General features: G+C 47.3%; 1 protein-coding gene across 3 annotated transcripts in view; it reads left to right on the top strand.

The window, feature by feature from the left end:
* The first annotated feature begins 399 nt into the window (after positions 1–399).
* The window catches only part of Dcdc2c (doublecortin domain containing 2C), a 40,088-nt gene continuing 22,431 nt past the window's right edge, over positions 400–18,056 (top strand). For 2 of the 3 annotated variants that reach the window (XM_087554266.1, XM_087554265.1), the window contains exons 1-3: positions 400–782; positions 4,548–4,599; positions 12,983–13,059. In XM_087554266.1, coding sequence (XP_087410392.1) covers positions 496–782; positions 4,548–4,599; positions 12,983–13,059 — 416 coding nt within the window. In that variant the 5' untranslated portion in view covers positions 400–495. 3 annotated transcript variants of the gene reach the window in all.

Below are 18,056 nucleotides of genomic sequence, written 5' to 3'. Positions count from 1 at the left end.
TATAGACCATTCTGGCCGTGAACTCTCAGAGATCTTCCTGCCTCTGCCTCCCAAATACTAGAATTAATGGCAAGCGCCACCGCACAGGGCTTTCCCTTTTCTCTTTCTGACCCCTCACCTGTCTGAGCTCTTCCTGCATCCTCCCAGCCCTCCCAGATCTATGTCCTCACTTGCGGGGGTTCTCCGGTTCAGGCCACTCACCTATCTGCTCCCAACCTGTTTTTCTGTTTTCACCTGTCTGCATTCTGAACCCCTCTGCATCCTTCATTCCCTTGGTCAGTCACCCCTGTCCTCCCTTGCTCTCTGTTGCTCCTTTCCTGCCTGCCCAGTCACAATCGCCCCCGGACGTCAGGTCAGCGTGTGCTGCTTCAGGCTCAGGACCCATTAGGCAGGCAGCCCAGTCCCGCCTGTGGCCCGCAGCCCGAGGGAGCCGGTGGGTGTGCTGGGCGCCTTCTTGCACAGTTCTGCATGTCCCGAGGCTAGCGAGCAGTGGCCATGGGCACACGCGGACCCTATGCGCTGGTGGACACCACGCCGGCCAAGACCATCTTGGTGTACCGCAACGGGGACCAGTTCTATGTGGGGCGTAAGTTCGTGTTCTCCCGGCGCCGCGTAGCTAACTTCGAGGCTCTGCTGGAGCAGCTGACCGAGCAGGTGGAGGTGCCCTTTGGTGTGCGGCGACTCTACACGCCCACTTATGGCCACCGGGTGCTCGAACTGGAGTCGCTGCAGACCGGTGGCAAGTACGTGGCTGCCGGCCGGGAGCGCTTCAAGAAGCTGGAGTAAGTGCAGCCTCTGAGATCTCTTCTTACCCAGGTCAATGCAATTGAGTCCCCTACCTAGCCCTCTGCACACAGCACACCTCACCCAGGGCCTTACCCTGCTCTCAGGAGCAGCACACCCGACTTGGGGCCTCATCCAGGGCATCTGGCAGCAGGAGCCACTGTCTCTAAGCCACACACAGAACGTGGGGTTCAGAGAATCCAAGAGGGCAGCAAGGGGGTACAGATTATTGCATTATCCAGGCACTTTTACTGCTACGAAATAGATGCATGGTATTTGCGGGTGAGTCCAACACAGAGAAGCATTTAGGCTTCATTTTCTTCACCTCTAAGTTAATGGTATGTGAAATTGGGCTCCTGTCTGCTGAATAAAACTAGGAAGCACTTCTCCACTGGCACAGGTAAGGTGCCTTAGGTTCTGTAACTGCTGAGCCACTGAGCAGTTAAAATTAATATTCACAGATAATAAGATTCTAATTGTGTCACTGGCACACAGATGTAAGTGACGCTAGCAGTCCTGGGGTTCCTCCCACCCCCATGGATGAAAGGCCTTCACAGAGCAGCTTGCTAAGAGATTCAGTTATGATTTTGCTGTTTAAGTCAAATCTTCTGGGGTTTTCACAACGTTCTTCCCTCCAGTCTTGTCATTTATGTCAAGGCCCGGGGGGTTGGGAGAGGGTGCGACAGGCCAAGGCAAGAGATGGATGGGAGGGATGCAGTTAACTAGGTTGGGTGAGAGAGCAAAGACCTCCTCTGAGCGGGACTGAATCCAGATATTCCCTCCTGAGGAACTTTGGGTTCCGTGCTCAGAGTTCACGTTCTCGTAAGTAAAGAAGGCTGGAGGAAGTCTACCGCACAGCACCACAGAGCGGCAAAGTAAATGTCCTCCTTCAAAGTGCCTGCACCCAGGAACTCTACACCTTCCTCTCCCTCTGGAAACCCCAAGGAAGTTACTCAGTGACCACCCAGCCCCAGCAGGCTTCATGAATCACTGGCTTGCTGGATCTTGAGGGACTATGCTCTCTCTGGTCTGTTTCTGTGTTCTTGGGAGTGTAACACTGATGAATACATAGCACTTTATGTTTTGGTGCCTTAATTTTCTGAATTTTTGCATCACTGGAAAATATAATGGTAATTGGTTCTCCTTTTGGTGGGGGGGGGGTTACTGTTTATGAGAAAGTATGAAAACCAGGATTGTCTTAGGGTTTCCATTGCTGTGAACAGACACCATGACCAAAGCAACTCCTATAAAGGACAACAGTTAATTGGGGCTGGATTACAGGTTAAGAGGTTCAGTCCATTATCATGGCAGGAAGCATGGCAGTGACCAGGCAGGCTACTTTGTATTACCATTTAAAAATGTTTTATTCTGTGGGAACATAGAAGCCACTTTGAAAGTCCCAAGGGTCAAAAGTTCTGGGAAAATGAGGAACATCTCTGAAACCCTGTGAATGTGTGTAGGGTTCTCATTTCAGAGTCTGGCTTCTGCTCCATGCTGGCCTGAAGTGGGGTTTCATCACAGTAACCCTAACTAAGATAGATTGGTAACAGGATCATGGGGTACTGCTGTGACAGACACACCATGCGTTTTTGGAAGGACTGTGGGAGGATTTTGGAACGGGGCAGGAAAAGGCATTGCGTGCACAAAACTTGATGAAGTCTTCTGTGGGAGCCTGGAAGAGGATGTGGAGAGCAGTGCAGATGACAGAGGCCTGCCCTGTGAAGTTCCAGAGGGCAGTTTGAGAGTCACTTAAAGACTCTATCAGGGCCGCTTGCTGTTTTGAATTGAGAATCGGTGGTTTTGGATAGATCAGAAGCACTGAAGTAAAATCTTTGCTTTTTTGGGATGGTTGATGCTGCTCAGACCTCAGCAGGTTTGGAAATGCTACAATCATCAAGTGATTGCCAAGGACAGCAGCAACTGTGGTGGACTGGAGCCTGCCTGAGCCTAAGAGACGGGCTGTGGGTGCTATAGAAGACAGGGCTTGAGGTGTGTGAGGGCTGAGTGAATCCCAGACATTGGTGAGTTACATGGTTGAAGCTTGGTTTTGCTTTGATGTGATTGTGACCATGCCCTGGTTCTTCCCTCTTGAAGTAAGAAAGTACTGAACTTAATTTTGATTTTTATAGGAGCCTAGTTTGAGAGACTTTGAATTTTTAAAACATTTTTTAAAAAGATATTGAATATTTTAAGTACACAGAACTTTTAATGTGAAGTAAAGATTGTGGGACTTATGAAGTTCATTATGTTTTATATTGCGATATTAATATTAACTTAGGGATAAATGAGAAAGAAGTTTTAGTTAAAAAGTGATGTGTTAGGGTTGGGGATTTAGCTCAGTGGTAGAGCGCTTGCCTAGCAAGCGCAAGGCCCTGAGTTCGGTCCCCAGCTCCGAAAAAAAAGAAAAGAAAAAAAAAAGTGATGTGTTTTTGTGTCAAGTTGACAAAGGTTCTATTGTGCTGGTCAGTTTTATGTCAACTTGACACAAACTAGAGTCATCAGAGAGGAGGGATCCTCAACTGAGGAAATGCCTTCTTTGTAAAATCAGGCTGCAGGCAAACCTGTAGGGCATTTTCAGAGTGTCTGAGGGCAGTGGGGTCAGTCTATTGTGGGTGATGTCATTTCTGGACCGTTGGCCCTGGTTTCTATAAGAAAGCAGGCTGAGCAAGCCAGTAAGCATCACCCCTCTGTGGCCTCTGCACCAGCACCTGCCTCCAGGTCCCTGTCCTGCTTAAGTTCCTGCCCTCACTGCTTTGGATGATGAACTGTTGTTATATGGAACTCTGAAAGAAGCCATTTCTTCCTCAATTTAATTTTTTGTCATGGCGTTTCATCACAGCAAAGGTAACCCTAACTAAGACAGGTAGGCACCAATGAGCCAGGATCCTGTTCCTTTACTGATCTGTTTGAAGTGGTTACCTTAAACAGTCACTTCTTAGGTTTCCAGCTTCAGGGCTGCACTCAAGGGAGGGTGGTATGGGAAGACGTCCACTCTGCAGCACAGTTTTGTCACCTGCTCTGAGTTTGCTCCTTGATGAGTAGAGATGACTAATGTGCTCGTGTGCTGGCAGTCCCAGTCCTTAGGAGCCAGTGGCATCAATGTGACAAGATCTAGCACAGCCTGAACTTCAGAGTCAAACTATCTCAGAAAACCTAAAACCAAACCCACCAACCAGCTAACCGCCCACCCGACCCGACTAAACATTCCTCCCCTCAACAGAAAATCAGAAGGCTGATGAATCAGGTAATTGCTTTTCCTTAAAATATTAAAGAGATTTATTTACTCTAAAAAAACGTATATGCATGTTTTGCCTGCATTTTTATCTGCATACCATGTGCGTGCCAAGTGCCTGCAAAGACCAGAATAGTGCTCTTGGACCCCATGGAACTGGAGTTTTACAGATGGTTGTGAGCCACCATGTAGGTGCTTAGAACTGAACCTGGCTCCTTTGGAAGGACAGTCAGTGTTCTTAACCACCAAGCCATCTCTCCCCCTTAGATTATGATTTCCAAGTTCCTTTAATGAATACATTCATATGAGGGAAGAGTCATAGCACTGGAGAGAGTTCCACAGGGCGAGGCCAGTTAACGCAGCTGGGGCAGCTGGGGGTGTCTCCCATCCCATTGCCATCACAGGTTGATGTGGATTCATTTCTGACTTGTGGGGTTGCTGCTTCATTGCTGACATTGGCTCTGCTGGGTGGAGGGCACATGGTTCAGCATGAACATTGTCTTTCTAACTATGATCTATTTTTTTCTTGCAGCTATATTCATATAGTTCCCAGAAAACCTACAAAGATGAGAAAGTTGAAGGAAGTAAGTGTTTGGGACTAACTAATAAGACGAGCTGAATTAGGCCACCTTTGGAACAGGTTCTTGTCAACTCTTTAAGCTTTTCCTGAACTGCCATCTGGCTTTACTGGGTTTCCCACTTCTTGTTTCCTCTTTTGTTATGTCTGTTCTAATTTGTGTCCCCCCCCTGTTGTATAAGGAGGCGTCTCTTTGAGGGAACCTCTTTTATATCCCTTCTCTTTCCCTGCAGAATATACACTCCTTTACCCAGGGATCTACCTCTGTGCTGGCTTGGTGACTGTCAATGGCTTCTCTGAGATAGTGACAGAGGTCTAATTTAAAGATTGACCAGTGGGAGTTTCCAGGTTTGGGGTCAGGCTGATGTGGAAGGTGCTGTAGACCATTGCTGGGCACATCGCCACTTCCTCTGGTGTGGCAGCTTGCTTGCTTCCTTTCTAAACTCTCTCTACTTCTGTCTGAAGACCTGACTCCCTTCCCTCAGGCTAGCGCAGAGGCTTCTATGATCTGCGCTGTTGCTAACCTTTGCTTGGACTACAAAGGGAAAGGGCTGGGTAACCATAGTGAATACCCCTCTGCTTGAACCTAGGTTGAATCCCTCTAACTCCTCTCTAGCCTTGCTGTTCCCCTGGAGGCTATCAGTTTCTTCCTTTTCCCACTCCCACTTGTCCTTTTCACAATGGTCTTCCTTAGAGCCTGGCAAGGAGGGGATTATCACCAACCCAGGAATGGCTGGGTCTCATTTGCTACCCCTTCCACTCCATTTAAAGGGCATAATTGAAGAGGTTCAGAAGGGTGAACTCCTACCAAGAACACTGTTGGCGATGTGGTGTGTGTGTGTGTGTGTGTGTGTGTGTGTGTGTGTGTGTGTGTCCGTCCCTCAGCATGTGTAAAGGTTATCTGACAACCTCCAGTGTTCTCACCTTCTACCCTGTTTGAGGTAAGGTCTCTTAGCCTCTGTGTGAGCCTGACTGGCTGGCTTTAGGGATTCTAGGGATTGTCTCACCTCTGCTTCCCATACACCTGCAGGGGTTTTGGGGTTACAGATGTGCATGCCACTGCATCCAGATTTTCTGTGGGTACCAGGGGTTTGAACTCAGATCCTCACAGTTGCCTGATAAGCGCTTTACTGACTGATTCATCTCCCCAGTCCCATGCCTTGTCATTTTTAATGTAAAAGAATTGCAACATGTCCTAAAAGACGAACACTAAAGTTCACGGAGGCTGACCCCACACGAACCTCAGCCACAGTTGCCTGTATGTACTCCAGGAGCCCACAGTGCCATGCAAAGTCAGGGACAGGACTGCAAAAACCATTGACTTCCAAGAGCTGCCTTTCCCCCCAGGAGATGGCATGCTACATATGAGGTTTGACCTGTCTCAGTTTGTAGACCTCACTGCTTCACGGTGACTGACCTTGTAAGACTATAGAGTCTTCTGGGAAAGAAAGAAGCAGTTTGATTGCACAGAATTGCAGATTTAATATACCAAGTGATCTTGGAGTGACCCAGGTTGACCAGTATGCTTTAAGATTTGTTTGTTTATCTTATGTATGTGAATGCTTTGGTTGCATGTATGTGTGTGCACCATAGTGTGCCTGGTGCCTGTAGATGACCTTCCTTCTTTACAAATGAAACAAGAGGACCAAATGATATAGCTCAGTTGGTAGAAAATGTGCTTAGAATGACGCAAACCTGGAATTAGAGCTACCAAGTATGTTTGAGTCCAGCCTGGGCTAAATGAAACCCTGCCTAAAAAAGAAAACATTTTTACAAATAAAAACAAAAACCCGTGTAGACCATGGCATGCTCCATGAGGCCTCATGGTTTCTGGCACCCATGTGTGTTTGACATTAATTGCTCAGACAGTAGCTTAACATGTGATGTTTAATGACAGAGTTTTCTTCATGGGCATCCCACACCCTCTTCACATGCATACTGGGGCATAGAAGAGTTTATTTCTCATTATCAGGTTTCTTTCTGGGTGTGACTATTTGAGGATGTCTTTCCTTGGTGCTAAAATCTTTCCAGTTTAGGCTTTGCATGGTAAGAGAGGTTTCAATGTGGGTAGTCAGATTGTGGGAACAGGTATAGAGAAGAGAGCTTGTAGCACAGCGACAGCAAGCAGCTGTCAGGTGAGCCAGGGTTTGTTTTCCCTTGTATTATTCACTGTGAAGGCCATGGCCTTATGAGGGGATTTTTCTTTTTTGCTGTGACTGCATCATACGAAGACAAGACAAAGGAATGTTTAGCAGCTGAGCCCCATGTTACACTGGTGAGAGACAGAGCTACTCTGGGCGTCCCCTAGCATTCTGCTGTTTTGAGCCTGGTGCCACATGGCTATGAACTGTGAGGGCATGCCTTAGGATGGCTTTTGGTGGCTAGAATCCTCGATGCTGTGTGTTTTTGGGAAGATTTCATAATCTGGTTGTCACCTGGCTATTTTGTGGGGTTCTTTTAGAAATTAGCTATGCTGTTTTGTAGAACTATTTGATAAGGCTGCAATTTCCACATGGGAGAAATAGTCTGTGGCCACCCTGAGGTCTCCATCTCCGGATAGGCTCAGTTTTCCCACCTTGGGCAGTAGGTAGGTCTATAGCCCATTGGGTAGGCCAGCCTCAGGCAAGGCGAGTGATGTGGGGGATTTATGGGATCTGGCAAGTGTGAGTGAGACTGCAATCTCTTTCAGACAGTGGCCACATCTGTTTTGCTCCTCCTAGGATGCGATGGCATGGAGTACTGGAAGCAAGAATCCAGAATGTGTTCTTCATACCTGCAGTTATTTAATTAGGCAGGCACTATCAGGGCTAATGAGTCATCAACACATCAGGAAGCAATTAGCCCATTATTTCCATTGTTGTATGCAATCCAGCAGAAAGCCATTACTAGGGTGTTTACACCCAGTAGAATTTCTCAGAGCATAGGTTTTGTTGTTTTATTTTTCAGACCAGGTCTGAAATTCATGCCCATTGTCGATATTCATGGTATTGACTTTTCCCAGTGTAGCATGTAGATGTGCAGCATTTTGTATGCAACACACAACAGAGCAAAGGTGGATGCTAGCTTGAAGGTATGCAGCATTTTATATGCAACACATAACAAAGCAACGGTGGATGCATGCAAGCTTTCTGCAGACTTCACTGGCCTCCCCTTACTCTGGATCAGTTCCCCAATAGTAGAGCTGTCCACTTGTCCTGGTCTCTTTCCCTCATCCACTGTCCATACTTGATGAGGAGTTAACATAGTCCCTCAGAGGCTGCTCACTGGTCAGCACTAGGGTCATTTTGCTGAAGGCCTTTCTACCCGAAGAAGGATCATACTTGAAAGGATGGTGTAAGCCATGAAACAAGAAAAGCACAAGTGATATGAAGCCCAAGCCATTGCAAGCTGTCTTCTAAATACTTAGCTTTATGCACAGAGGCCAGTCCAGCTCTCATACCTTACCACAAAAGCCTCTTAATGCACTCAATGGCTGCTAATATAGAGACTCACGACTGGTCAAAGCACAGACAATAAGTGTGGAGAGCTCAGAGCCCTTAACGGGAATCACTTATCACACTCACAGCTCCTAAGAGTTGTAAGAGCTAAGAGACCAGAGAACCCTGCCACAAAGCAGTGTCTTCTGGACATAATAAGACCAGTATACTCATGAGCTCTCAGCATCTGTGGTCGGAAGCACAAGACTCGCACAAGATCAAGTCAGTCAGCACCTCAATATAGAGAAGGGAGGGGCTTCTCCCCTAGCTAAGGAGATATTGACTATTGTTGCCCAGTACTAATTGAACTCAGTAGATTATGTAAAGGTATGAAGGTTAGGAAAGGAGTGTTGGGGTGCTGGGAGAAGTTGGTAGGAGCAGACAGGAGGTAGCTATGATTTAAATATATTAAGTAAATAACAAAATATATCACACATACACACACTTATGAAATAACCCAATTATAATAAAAAATTCTAAAAAACCAGACCCCAAACCAAACAATGGAGGAGAAAGACAGGGCAGAATCCCCAAAGCCATCTGGGGTGCAGAGAACGGGGTGGGTAGTGACAGAGTCCCTGTCTCTGCATGCTGTGAAGAAGGGGTTGGATCTGGATCAGTAAAATGCTTCTACACTTAGGCCATCCCTAGCACCTATGTCAAACAAACAAATGAACAAATAAACAAACAAAGTGGGGCTCATGGGTCTGATGGCACATGCATCAGATCCGTGCCCCTGGAGACAGAGGCAGGTAGATATCCGAGAGTTCCAAGTCTGCTAGGGCTACAGAGTGAGATCCTGTCTCAAGAAACAAAGAGCATGCCCCTGGCAATGGGCAAAGAGATGTTCTTCTATCAGTCAGAGGCAGAGCAGATGATGGTCCTTTGTTGGGCTTGATGACTGGCTTGGCGGCCAATGGTGTTTTAGGCCTAGGACTCGTAAAAAACAAATCAAATAAAATGAAATCATATCAAATCCAGGCAGCAGAGCACAGGAAGAGGAAGACAGAGACCATGCAATCCACAAACCTGCCCTCCAGTGCATGGCACAGGCGGGCCATAGACACCTGCTTGCTGACACATTCTGCAGGATAGATGGAGGATGTCACCCTGGAGCCTGCCAGCTATGTGGCCAGCCTATAGCAGGAGCCACTACAGTGTGTGAGTTTGTAGAAGACAGATGGGAGAGAAGTGGAGCAGCTTGAGCGTTATGAAAAGAGATGGAACTGGAGACTCCAGGGTAGAGAGGAGCAGCCTGTTGTGAGTAGCCAGACCTGGGGGCACGGTGAGGTCACAGCCAGAGCTGCCACTGAGGGCCTTGTCTGGGTTTGTGGCTACACAGTGGCAAGAGTTGGTATCGGTCTGTGGCTCATATTACCACTAGACAATATGGGGATGTCCCTGGTATGGGCAGCCTCTGGGGACCGCCTGGATGCCAGGGGCTGTGCATAACTGGTCCCGCCTCTCACTGGATGCAGAGCTCTGGCCCCATTTCTTATTCCTGGCAGCACTCAAAAGAATGTGCCCTCTACCTCGCCCAGGGAGCACAGTAGAGCTGGCCTTGATGGTAGGGGTGTGGGCAAGTCACTTGTCTGCCATAGGATGGCATGGGTACAGAGATGATGCCCCCCACCCCCTATTACCCCTGAAAATTGGGAAAGCTTCTCACAAGGTTGTGAGCTCAGGAGAATTAGCCCTACCTTCTGCCAGCTACAGCATTTGAGAGAACAAACCCTACACCTTGTCTGAACAGCCCTGAGGAGTGCTGGAGAGCTGGCCTTGCCATGCAGCTGCTGTTGCGGTGGTGTGGGTGCAGGGGTGATGCCTCTCCCACTTGCCCTTCACCACCTGAGGCAGTTGGGAGAGCTGGTCCTGGGGTCATGAGAGCAGTGAGCTGGCCCTGGCCTTAGAGTGCTGAAGCACTTGGGAGAGTGGGGCCCATACCTTGACTGGGTAGCATAGTGCAGCTGACTCGGGAGGCATGGATATGAGTGAGCTGGCCTGACGGTATGAGAGCAGGAGAGCTAACTCACCTTGCCTCTACTGATGGTGGCATTGGTGGCCTAGTAAGAGTCATGCTGGAGAGCTCAACCTGGTGGTACCCAAAAATGGAGAGGCAGTGGACTGATAGTAGCTCAACCACTACCCAGGCTGAGATGGCCCACCTCAAAACCTATATCATCTATAAACAGTTGGGATATGTGAAAGGGTCACTCCTGCTGATCCAAAGGTGCAGGGTGAGAGCAACCACAGGATGACTGGGAGGAGTCTAGATGAGGATCCAGTATTGATGATGTCATAAAAGCCAGAGACCTTGAACCAGGCCAATGACTCATTGTGATGAACATTTGAAGTGCAGATGTGTGGACTGAGGGAAACTCTGTGACATGCTCCAGCTTCCACAACGGGATGTCTTCTATTCTCTGTGTGTTTTTATTTTTTTCTGAGGAGGGGGCCTACAAGGTTGGAGGGCATATATGAGGGGATGGGGAGAAGAGCAGGACTAGGATGCATGATGTGAAACTCACAAAGAATTAATACAAAGTTTAAAAACAACAAAACAACAAAAACTGGGTCTTGGTGGTTCACAGTTGTGAACTAATTAGTGCTGCCCACATGGACATAGAGCACTTCCTGTTGGAGCCCGGGCAACCGGCTATGTGCCACACTTCCTCTCCTAGCAGTCGGAAACTGCCAACAGCTCCCCAGCTTGGTGTGGGGCCTCTTAAGTCCCTCCCTTCTCTATGCTGGCCTGGTCTTGTGCAGGATATGCTGGCAACCACAGCCACTGTGATTTATAAATGGAATGTCTTTGCCTGGAAGATGTTATTTTGCAGCAATGTTCTTTGACCTTTGACTTTTATACTCTTTACACCCACTTTACAGAGACAGCAGGATCTCTGAGTGTGGCCGTCTGTGACCCATTAGTTGATGACTCCAGGTCCCAGCAAGAGACCCTACTTTAAAAATCCAACCGTAGGAGGTGGTCCTGGGGAATGACCCCTGAGGTTGATTGACCACCTGCTTCCACAGATATGCACATATACACCTGCATACTTGAGCAGAACACACACATACACACATACACATGCACACACACATACACACATACACATGCACACACATGTACACACATACACACATACACACATACACATGCACACATACACACACACATACACACGCACACACACATACACATGCACACACACATACACACACACACATACACACACACACACACATACATGCACACACTCGGTTGGGGCAGCAAGAAATGAGTTAGGAAGAGCTAGATGTGGACAGAGTGTCTAAGAATGGTTGAGGGACAAGGGACCAGGGCCCCAGATAAAACTCTGAGAGCTGACAGAGGTGCTGGTGGTTTAGATGAGAGGACTCAGGCATGGGAAGAGGTCAAGGGCCCCTACCTTTAATGTTGCACAAATGGATCTTGCTGTTTTCATCTTCTGTGATGAGGTCTAGATTGGACATGTGTGTGGGTGGTCAGTAGTTCCCCTAGGGCCAGAATAAGACTGAGATGTCTAGTGGACTCAAATCTCCTCCCCTGTGTATGTCGGGTCTCTCATATTAACCTGAAGTACTTATTACACTATGATAGGTCCTACATAGTGCCTTTTTATAAAACACTCATTTAATTGTAAGAATTCTGTAAGGTCTGTCATCTCCACTGTAAGAATTAGTCAACTGCTATTCGGAGAGGTTCCTCAGCTCTGCCTGCTAGAGCTGGGTTCTGACCTGGGTCATCCAACTCTCAGCCTGTGACTTCCTACCTGTGAGTCTGAGATTTGTCTCCCCCCACCCCCCGACCCCTGTCATGTCTGTGTTCTGGTCATTGGTAGCCAATGAGTAGAGTAGATGTCAAGGCCTGTGTCCCTCTTCAGGCCTGGCATACCATTCTCCCTTCCTCCTGCTAAATGTGGCTCGCAGTGTTCAGGGTCAGCCTCTGCATTGTTGTGTGATGGGCTGCCCCTTCCCTCCCAGTCTGTCTGTCACTGTCTTTGAAGTAAACTTATTGGTGACTTTTTATTCCTCTTGAGATGTTCAGACAAGCTCCCCAATTGAGCAGACTATGTGCTGTCTAGTGCTGAGGTGGGGACAGTTTGGGAGGGAGAGATATGAGGATGGGCAAGGTCAACGAGTCCCCTTGCTGGTGGATTGAAGAAGAGACCAGTGGGATTGGCAACTCATGATAGCATGGAGTGGCCCACAGAGTCTCTGGCCTAGGGTGCTGGGCCAGTCTGCTGTCCAGCATAGGGGTAGCCTTGCTTTTGCTTCTCCTTTTGCTTCTCTCTGCACTCCTGGCCAGCGGGTTGGAAGAAGAGAGCTTTTGTTCTCCCGTGCCAGGGCCCCCACAATTGCTTCCTATTTGAACATCCTGAGGTGAAGTCTTGACAACGTCCTCTACTTGCCTCCGCATATTCATTCTTATCAAAGAGCCCTCTAGGCTTGGGGAATGTCCCATCTGGCTACTATACTCCACTCTGTGGTATGAAAATGAAAGCCACCTTCGCCACTTCTTAGCCTGTAATTGTCCAGCAGACCATGGGGACGCTTTGGCTACCAGTATGCATTTATTGGGTGCGTCACTGGGTTTGTCCTTAGTATGAGCCACATACTCTCCTCCCTTTGTAACCCTTTCCCCTGACACTCTGTGTGTCTCTCTCCAGTCCCCCCAGCACTTGGAGTATATGAACGTCAGCCTACATCACCCTGATGTGGCTCCTACTGGCACCTAATGGAATGATGTTAGACCCCTGGCACACACCCACCTCCTGGGGACCCATCCTTGGTCTATAACCTTGGTGGTTTTGGGGGTGTGTTGTCCTTATTGTTGGTATTGTCTAGTGTTTGCTCATCTGAACTGAAGTCTGAGCCCTGCGGTTTGTTTTACAGATCAAGCCGGTGGTACATTGTGATATCAACGTGCCTTCCAGGTGGCAAACACAGAGCAGGACATCCCGATACATAAAGTGAGTTCAGTGTCATGACTACAAAACTCCAGTCTTCGCTCCTTAGAGGCAGTGCTCTCCAGCTGGGCTACCTGTTCTCAGCCCCTTCCTCATATCCTCTTCTGCTTCCTCTCCTTCTCCGTCTCTCTGACCACATAGCACCTTCTCTGTGGTCAGCCCTCAAGTATCCTTCTCTGAGGATGCTGTCCAATCAGGGTGCTACCATCCATGGCAGCTTCCCCAAGGTGAAAAAACAGACAGTTAGACAAGCTTTGCTTCTCCCCCTTTCTTCAAAGTCTCAAGGACTGTGTCTTGGAAGTCCCTCACCTTCAGTTTCTAGAAGGGATCATTTAGAAACATAGGCTGGGGTTCCCATAGTACCTCTGAAAGGCACAAGCCCCCCAGAGAATGAGGATCTCAGCACTGGGAGCCTTTCTGGCTCTGAAGTAATGGGCAGAGAAAAGTTAAGTACACGGTTTGTTTAAAACATAAACGCCAGGAGCCTGGCAAGATGGTTCAGTGGATAGAGACACTTGGCCACAGGTCTGACAACCTGAGTTCAACTCCTGAGTACTAAAATGTGCCAGGAAAGAATCAACTTCTGTGATCTCCACATTGGTTCTGTACTCACATATTTATACACACATGTACAGATGCAAAATAAATTAAAAAAAAGGTTTTGGGGCATTGCTTCAGTGAGTGAAGGTACTTGCTGCTGAACCTGATAACCTCAGTCCTTAGACTTACATGGCAGAAGCAGAGAACAGACTCCTGCATGGTGCTTTCTGATCTACATACAAATTCTGTGGCATGGGCAAGTGTACACATGTACACACAGGTACATGGGCACACATACGTGCATGCACACACACATGCATATACACTAAATGCAATTTAAAAATGCTGAAAAAGTACCTGGGCTTCTCTAGAATAATAGAAGTCCAGGTGTTTCTAAATTTTGCAGACACCATCCTTCTCTGTAGGTCACGTCTCACCTTTAGGAGATGTAACTTGCTTGTGAGACCTGGTTGATGAAGATACACGTTTCCATAGCCACAGCTGGGGTCAAGCCCAGTATATTAGTGACTCTTGCAGAAGATGTATTTCATCTCCTGATTGGAGTGCTGGGAAGTTCCACTAGATGGACCCAAATAACCACTTAATGCAGCATCCTTCCACCACACAGAAAGCTGATCACATTGGCCTGGAGAACTTGAAACTGAAAGCATGTGGAAGTTAGGGATTCTGTGTCAGGCATTCAGGATAGGAAGGGCTCTGACCTTTCCTTGCAATGGAATGAACAAGGCTGGCATGGCTTGTGAAGTGTGACTTTTGTGGAGGGAAAGCCTGGAGCTCCTTGGTGGGACACAGGGGCACCACATAGATAGTTGTGACAACATAGAAGTGTAAAGTCTTTTTTGTTGGAGTTGGAGGTTGAGGCTCAAAGTTGGGGGACCTGGTTCTGTCCTCTGAGGTCTCCACTCTATAAAGTTATCTCCTATCTCTGCTGCTCTATGGTGGGCTCTTTCAGTTCACTTTATGTGGAGAAGGTGAAGTTGTTTGAACTGGGGGATAGTAGGCAGATGCTTAGTCTGTTGGTGAGCAGAAGGCAGGGGCAAAAGGTGACAGTTAAGATTGTGGATAGAAGTTGACTGTGTCAGCATCATGTCTGCTCTCAGGACAGCTGTCTGCCTGGTCCATTGCCAGTTGCCCAAGGCTTTTGGTAGTGTTTCAGGCTGAAAGATCCATTTGGAGGCTCTGCCCATCTCAGCAGTTCTTCAATTTTTAGTTATGAGGCCTGGACCAGAAGTTTAACATCAGTGTTTGCAATGAGTTTGTGATGGTTTGAATATGCTTGGACCAGGGAGTGGCACTATCAGGAGGTGTGGCCTTGTTGGAGGGAGTGTGTCATTGTGGGTGTGGGCTTTAAGACCCTTATCCTAGCTCCCTGGAAGTCAGCCTGCTCCTGTTTGCCTTCAGAAGAAAAGGAGGAACTCTCAGCTCCTCCTATGCCTTGAACGCCTGGGTGCTGTCATGCTCCAGCCTTGATGATAGTGGACTCAACCTCTGAATCCATAAGCCAGCTTCAATTAAATGTCCTTATAAGAGTTGCCTTGGTCACAGTGTCTGTTCACTGCAGTAAAACCCTAAGACAGAGTGGAAGCATAAGAATCCCATGTGAGTTTAGTTGTTTGGCCAATGAGGTTGGTGTCCCCTCTAGGAGTGGTGGTGGTGGTTTACACAAGTGGGCAACTTTGGTGACTTGGTTTTGGAGGGATTTTGGCAGAAGTGTTTGGGAAACATAAGTTACATGTGTCTGAGTGAGGACAAAGTGATCTTTGCTGTTAGTCCTAGAATAAAATCTGTCTGTTTCTGTGGAGAAGGCCAGAGAACAGCTCCCCTTTGCCTGCACCACATCACAGGGTTTCTGAGGCTGTATTTGTGGTAGAAGAATTGAGGATAACTGCTGGTCAAGATAAAAGTTCAGGAGTTCCAAACCACCGCTAGTCTACAGTATCTGTCATTTGTCCTTTCTGCAGCAAGGACTCATATTGTGTAAATGAGATGTGTAAATGACTCTTATGATAGGCTTGGAGGCCACCCAGTGGTCATCTGAACAGACTAAACCTCTGGTATTTCCTTGTCCGATTCCTCTCAAGTGTGAGGTTGTTACTTGGGCTGCTGAGCCTCTTTGTGCCTCCCTGGGAAGCATAACAAAGGGGTGTCTCCCAAGGGAGAAGAGGAGTCTCATCATATGTGGGGCTTGAAGTGGGGCCCGTGGTTGGTCCTGTATTTGGAAGCCACTTGGAGTTCTCATGAGTTGGGGAAGATGGTGCTGGATTTGATGCACTGATCGGTCAGTTCACTTATGAATGTGTCTTGAATTCTTTCTACATCCTACTGTGCACATGTGTGCACCTACATGTGGAGGACAAAGGACAGCTTCTGCTGTCATCCAGATGTCATCCAGATGCCATCCTCCATTGTTTTTGAGCTAGTCCTTCACTGGCATAGAACTTGCCAAGTAGGCTGTTCCTGGAGAGCAAGCCCTAGGGATCTGCTTCTCTCCTTCCCCCTGGTGCTAGCCATCATGTCTAGCTCATCCCTTTCACCCTCCCCCCCCCCACAAACACAAACACACACACCCACATACACACACACACACATAGAGTCTGAGGTTAAAACTGGGGTTCTCATGCTTGCAAGGCAAGTATTTGGTGATGGAATGATCTTCCTAGCCCTTCCTGTTATTTTTTGGTATGTTTGGTATTTGTGCATGTATGCATGCATGTTCATACATGTTCACACATATTGAGATTGGCACTGGGTATCTTCCTCAATTACATGGAAGCAGGGTCACTCACTGAGCTTTGAGCATGTTGATTCTTGGCCCCATCTCCATTTCCCAAGTTTTGGGGTTATGGGCATTGCTATACCTTCTCAGCTTTCATGCAGACACTAGGGACTCAAACTTGGCACTCACACTTGCTCAACCCGTGCTTTGTTCACTGAGGCCCTCTCTCCCCTTTTAATGACTCCAGTTTTCTGAGACAACAACAGAGCTTCCACAAACTGAGGTTCATTTGTGGCTGGCTTATCAGCCGCTATTGTGAATTCTTCAGGATGTACTAGTTTTCCAGTTTTGGAAGTGGGCATCTGAGACCCAAAGAGAGCAGGAAGTTCATCTGTCCCCCTGTGCTTCATCTGACTCCTCTACTCTGCTGGTGTATTTGCTATATCTTCCAGGTCAGAGAAGACCAAGAGACCAATGGAGACTTGTTCTAAAGAACTCACTGTCCAGCAGGGGTGGGTGGTGAGAGACGGAGTCATATTGTTCTTGAGTCAGCTCTAGAGAACATTGGCTGTGACTTTAGTATTGAGGACTTTACATTCAACTCAGCTTGCAACTTGAATTGGTTCTTGAGTACAAGTGTTTGGGTTGCTTTAGCACAGTCTAAGTTATTCATATTTAAAAAAAAAGCCTCCCCCAAACAAGCAAATGAGAAACTTACAGAAGTTTCTAAGTCTGAGTTGTAAAGTTGAGCTCGTACACTGTTGAAGAAGATCCTAAAAGAAACAAACCTTTTATGTTATACATTAAAAAAAAACCCCAACCGGTTCTATGTGGTCCAGGTTGGCCTAGAACTTAGGATCTTCCTGCCCCAGCTTTCCATGTGCTAGGATTACAAGTGTGTACCTCCACACATGGCCTGTGTTACCTTATTTTAAGGCAAATTATGACACTTTGAAACTATTTCTAAGGAGTGGTGATTGCTGGGTAAAGCAAATGAAATAGCTTTGGTTGAACTTGGAAGAGCTTCTCAGTGCCCCTTTCCCCACACAGCAATAATAAGCTAAGCTCGTTGGGGTCTTATTGATGCCTGAAACCTGAGAGTGAGGCCAGGCATTTTGCCGACTGTTCAGAGGATCGTACAGCATTTCTACTGAGTGTCTCTCTAGGCTCTATAACAAGGGACATGACTGCATCTCTCACATATAATCTCTCTTTTCATTTTCTACCTGGAAATGATTTTTTTTCTAATTTACCCACCATAGGAGACGTATTTTTGGGAAGTATAATTATGTCACATTCATTCTGGCACCTTTAGCTATATAAAAAGATGCTTTCCAAGCTGTGCACAGAGCTCGGTTGTTAACCAATGTGGCCTCACATGCATGAAGCCCTAGCAATTCATAAGCCAGAAGCGGTGGTATATGCCTGTAATATCAGTGCTTAGAGCACTGATAGACAGGAGCATTGGAAGTGCAAGGTCATTCTCAGCTGTACAGTGAACTTGAGAGCAGTCTGGGCTATGTGTCTCAATGCACTGCAGTGCAAACCAAAACAATGCTCTCCTAAAACCATTGTGTCAGTGGATTAGAAGACTGTTCTGTAGGACTCTGTGTATTGTTAAGGGTTAATCAGTATATCAGAATGTTTTTGCAAGTACAACTTTTATTTTGAGTGCAGTGTACCCCCTCAATTTTAAGGCAGTAATAATGCATTTTTCTTCTTA

The sequence above is a fragment of the Rattus norvegicus genome, chromosome 6 (genome assembly GCF_021556685.1).
Source record: "Rattus norvegicus strain SHRSP/BbbUtx chromosome 6, alternate assembly SHRSP_T2T, whole genome shotgun sequence".
Taxonomy (NCBI): domain Eukaryota; kingdom Metazoa; phylum Chordata; class Mammalia; order Rodentia; family Muridae; genus Rattus; species Rattus norvegicus.
This window is presented reverse-complemented; position numbering and strand designations above follow the sequence as displayed.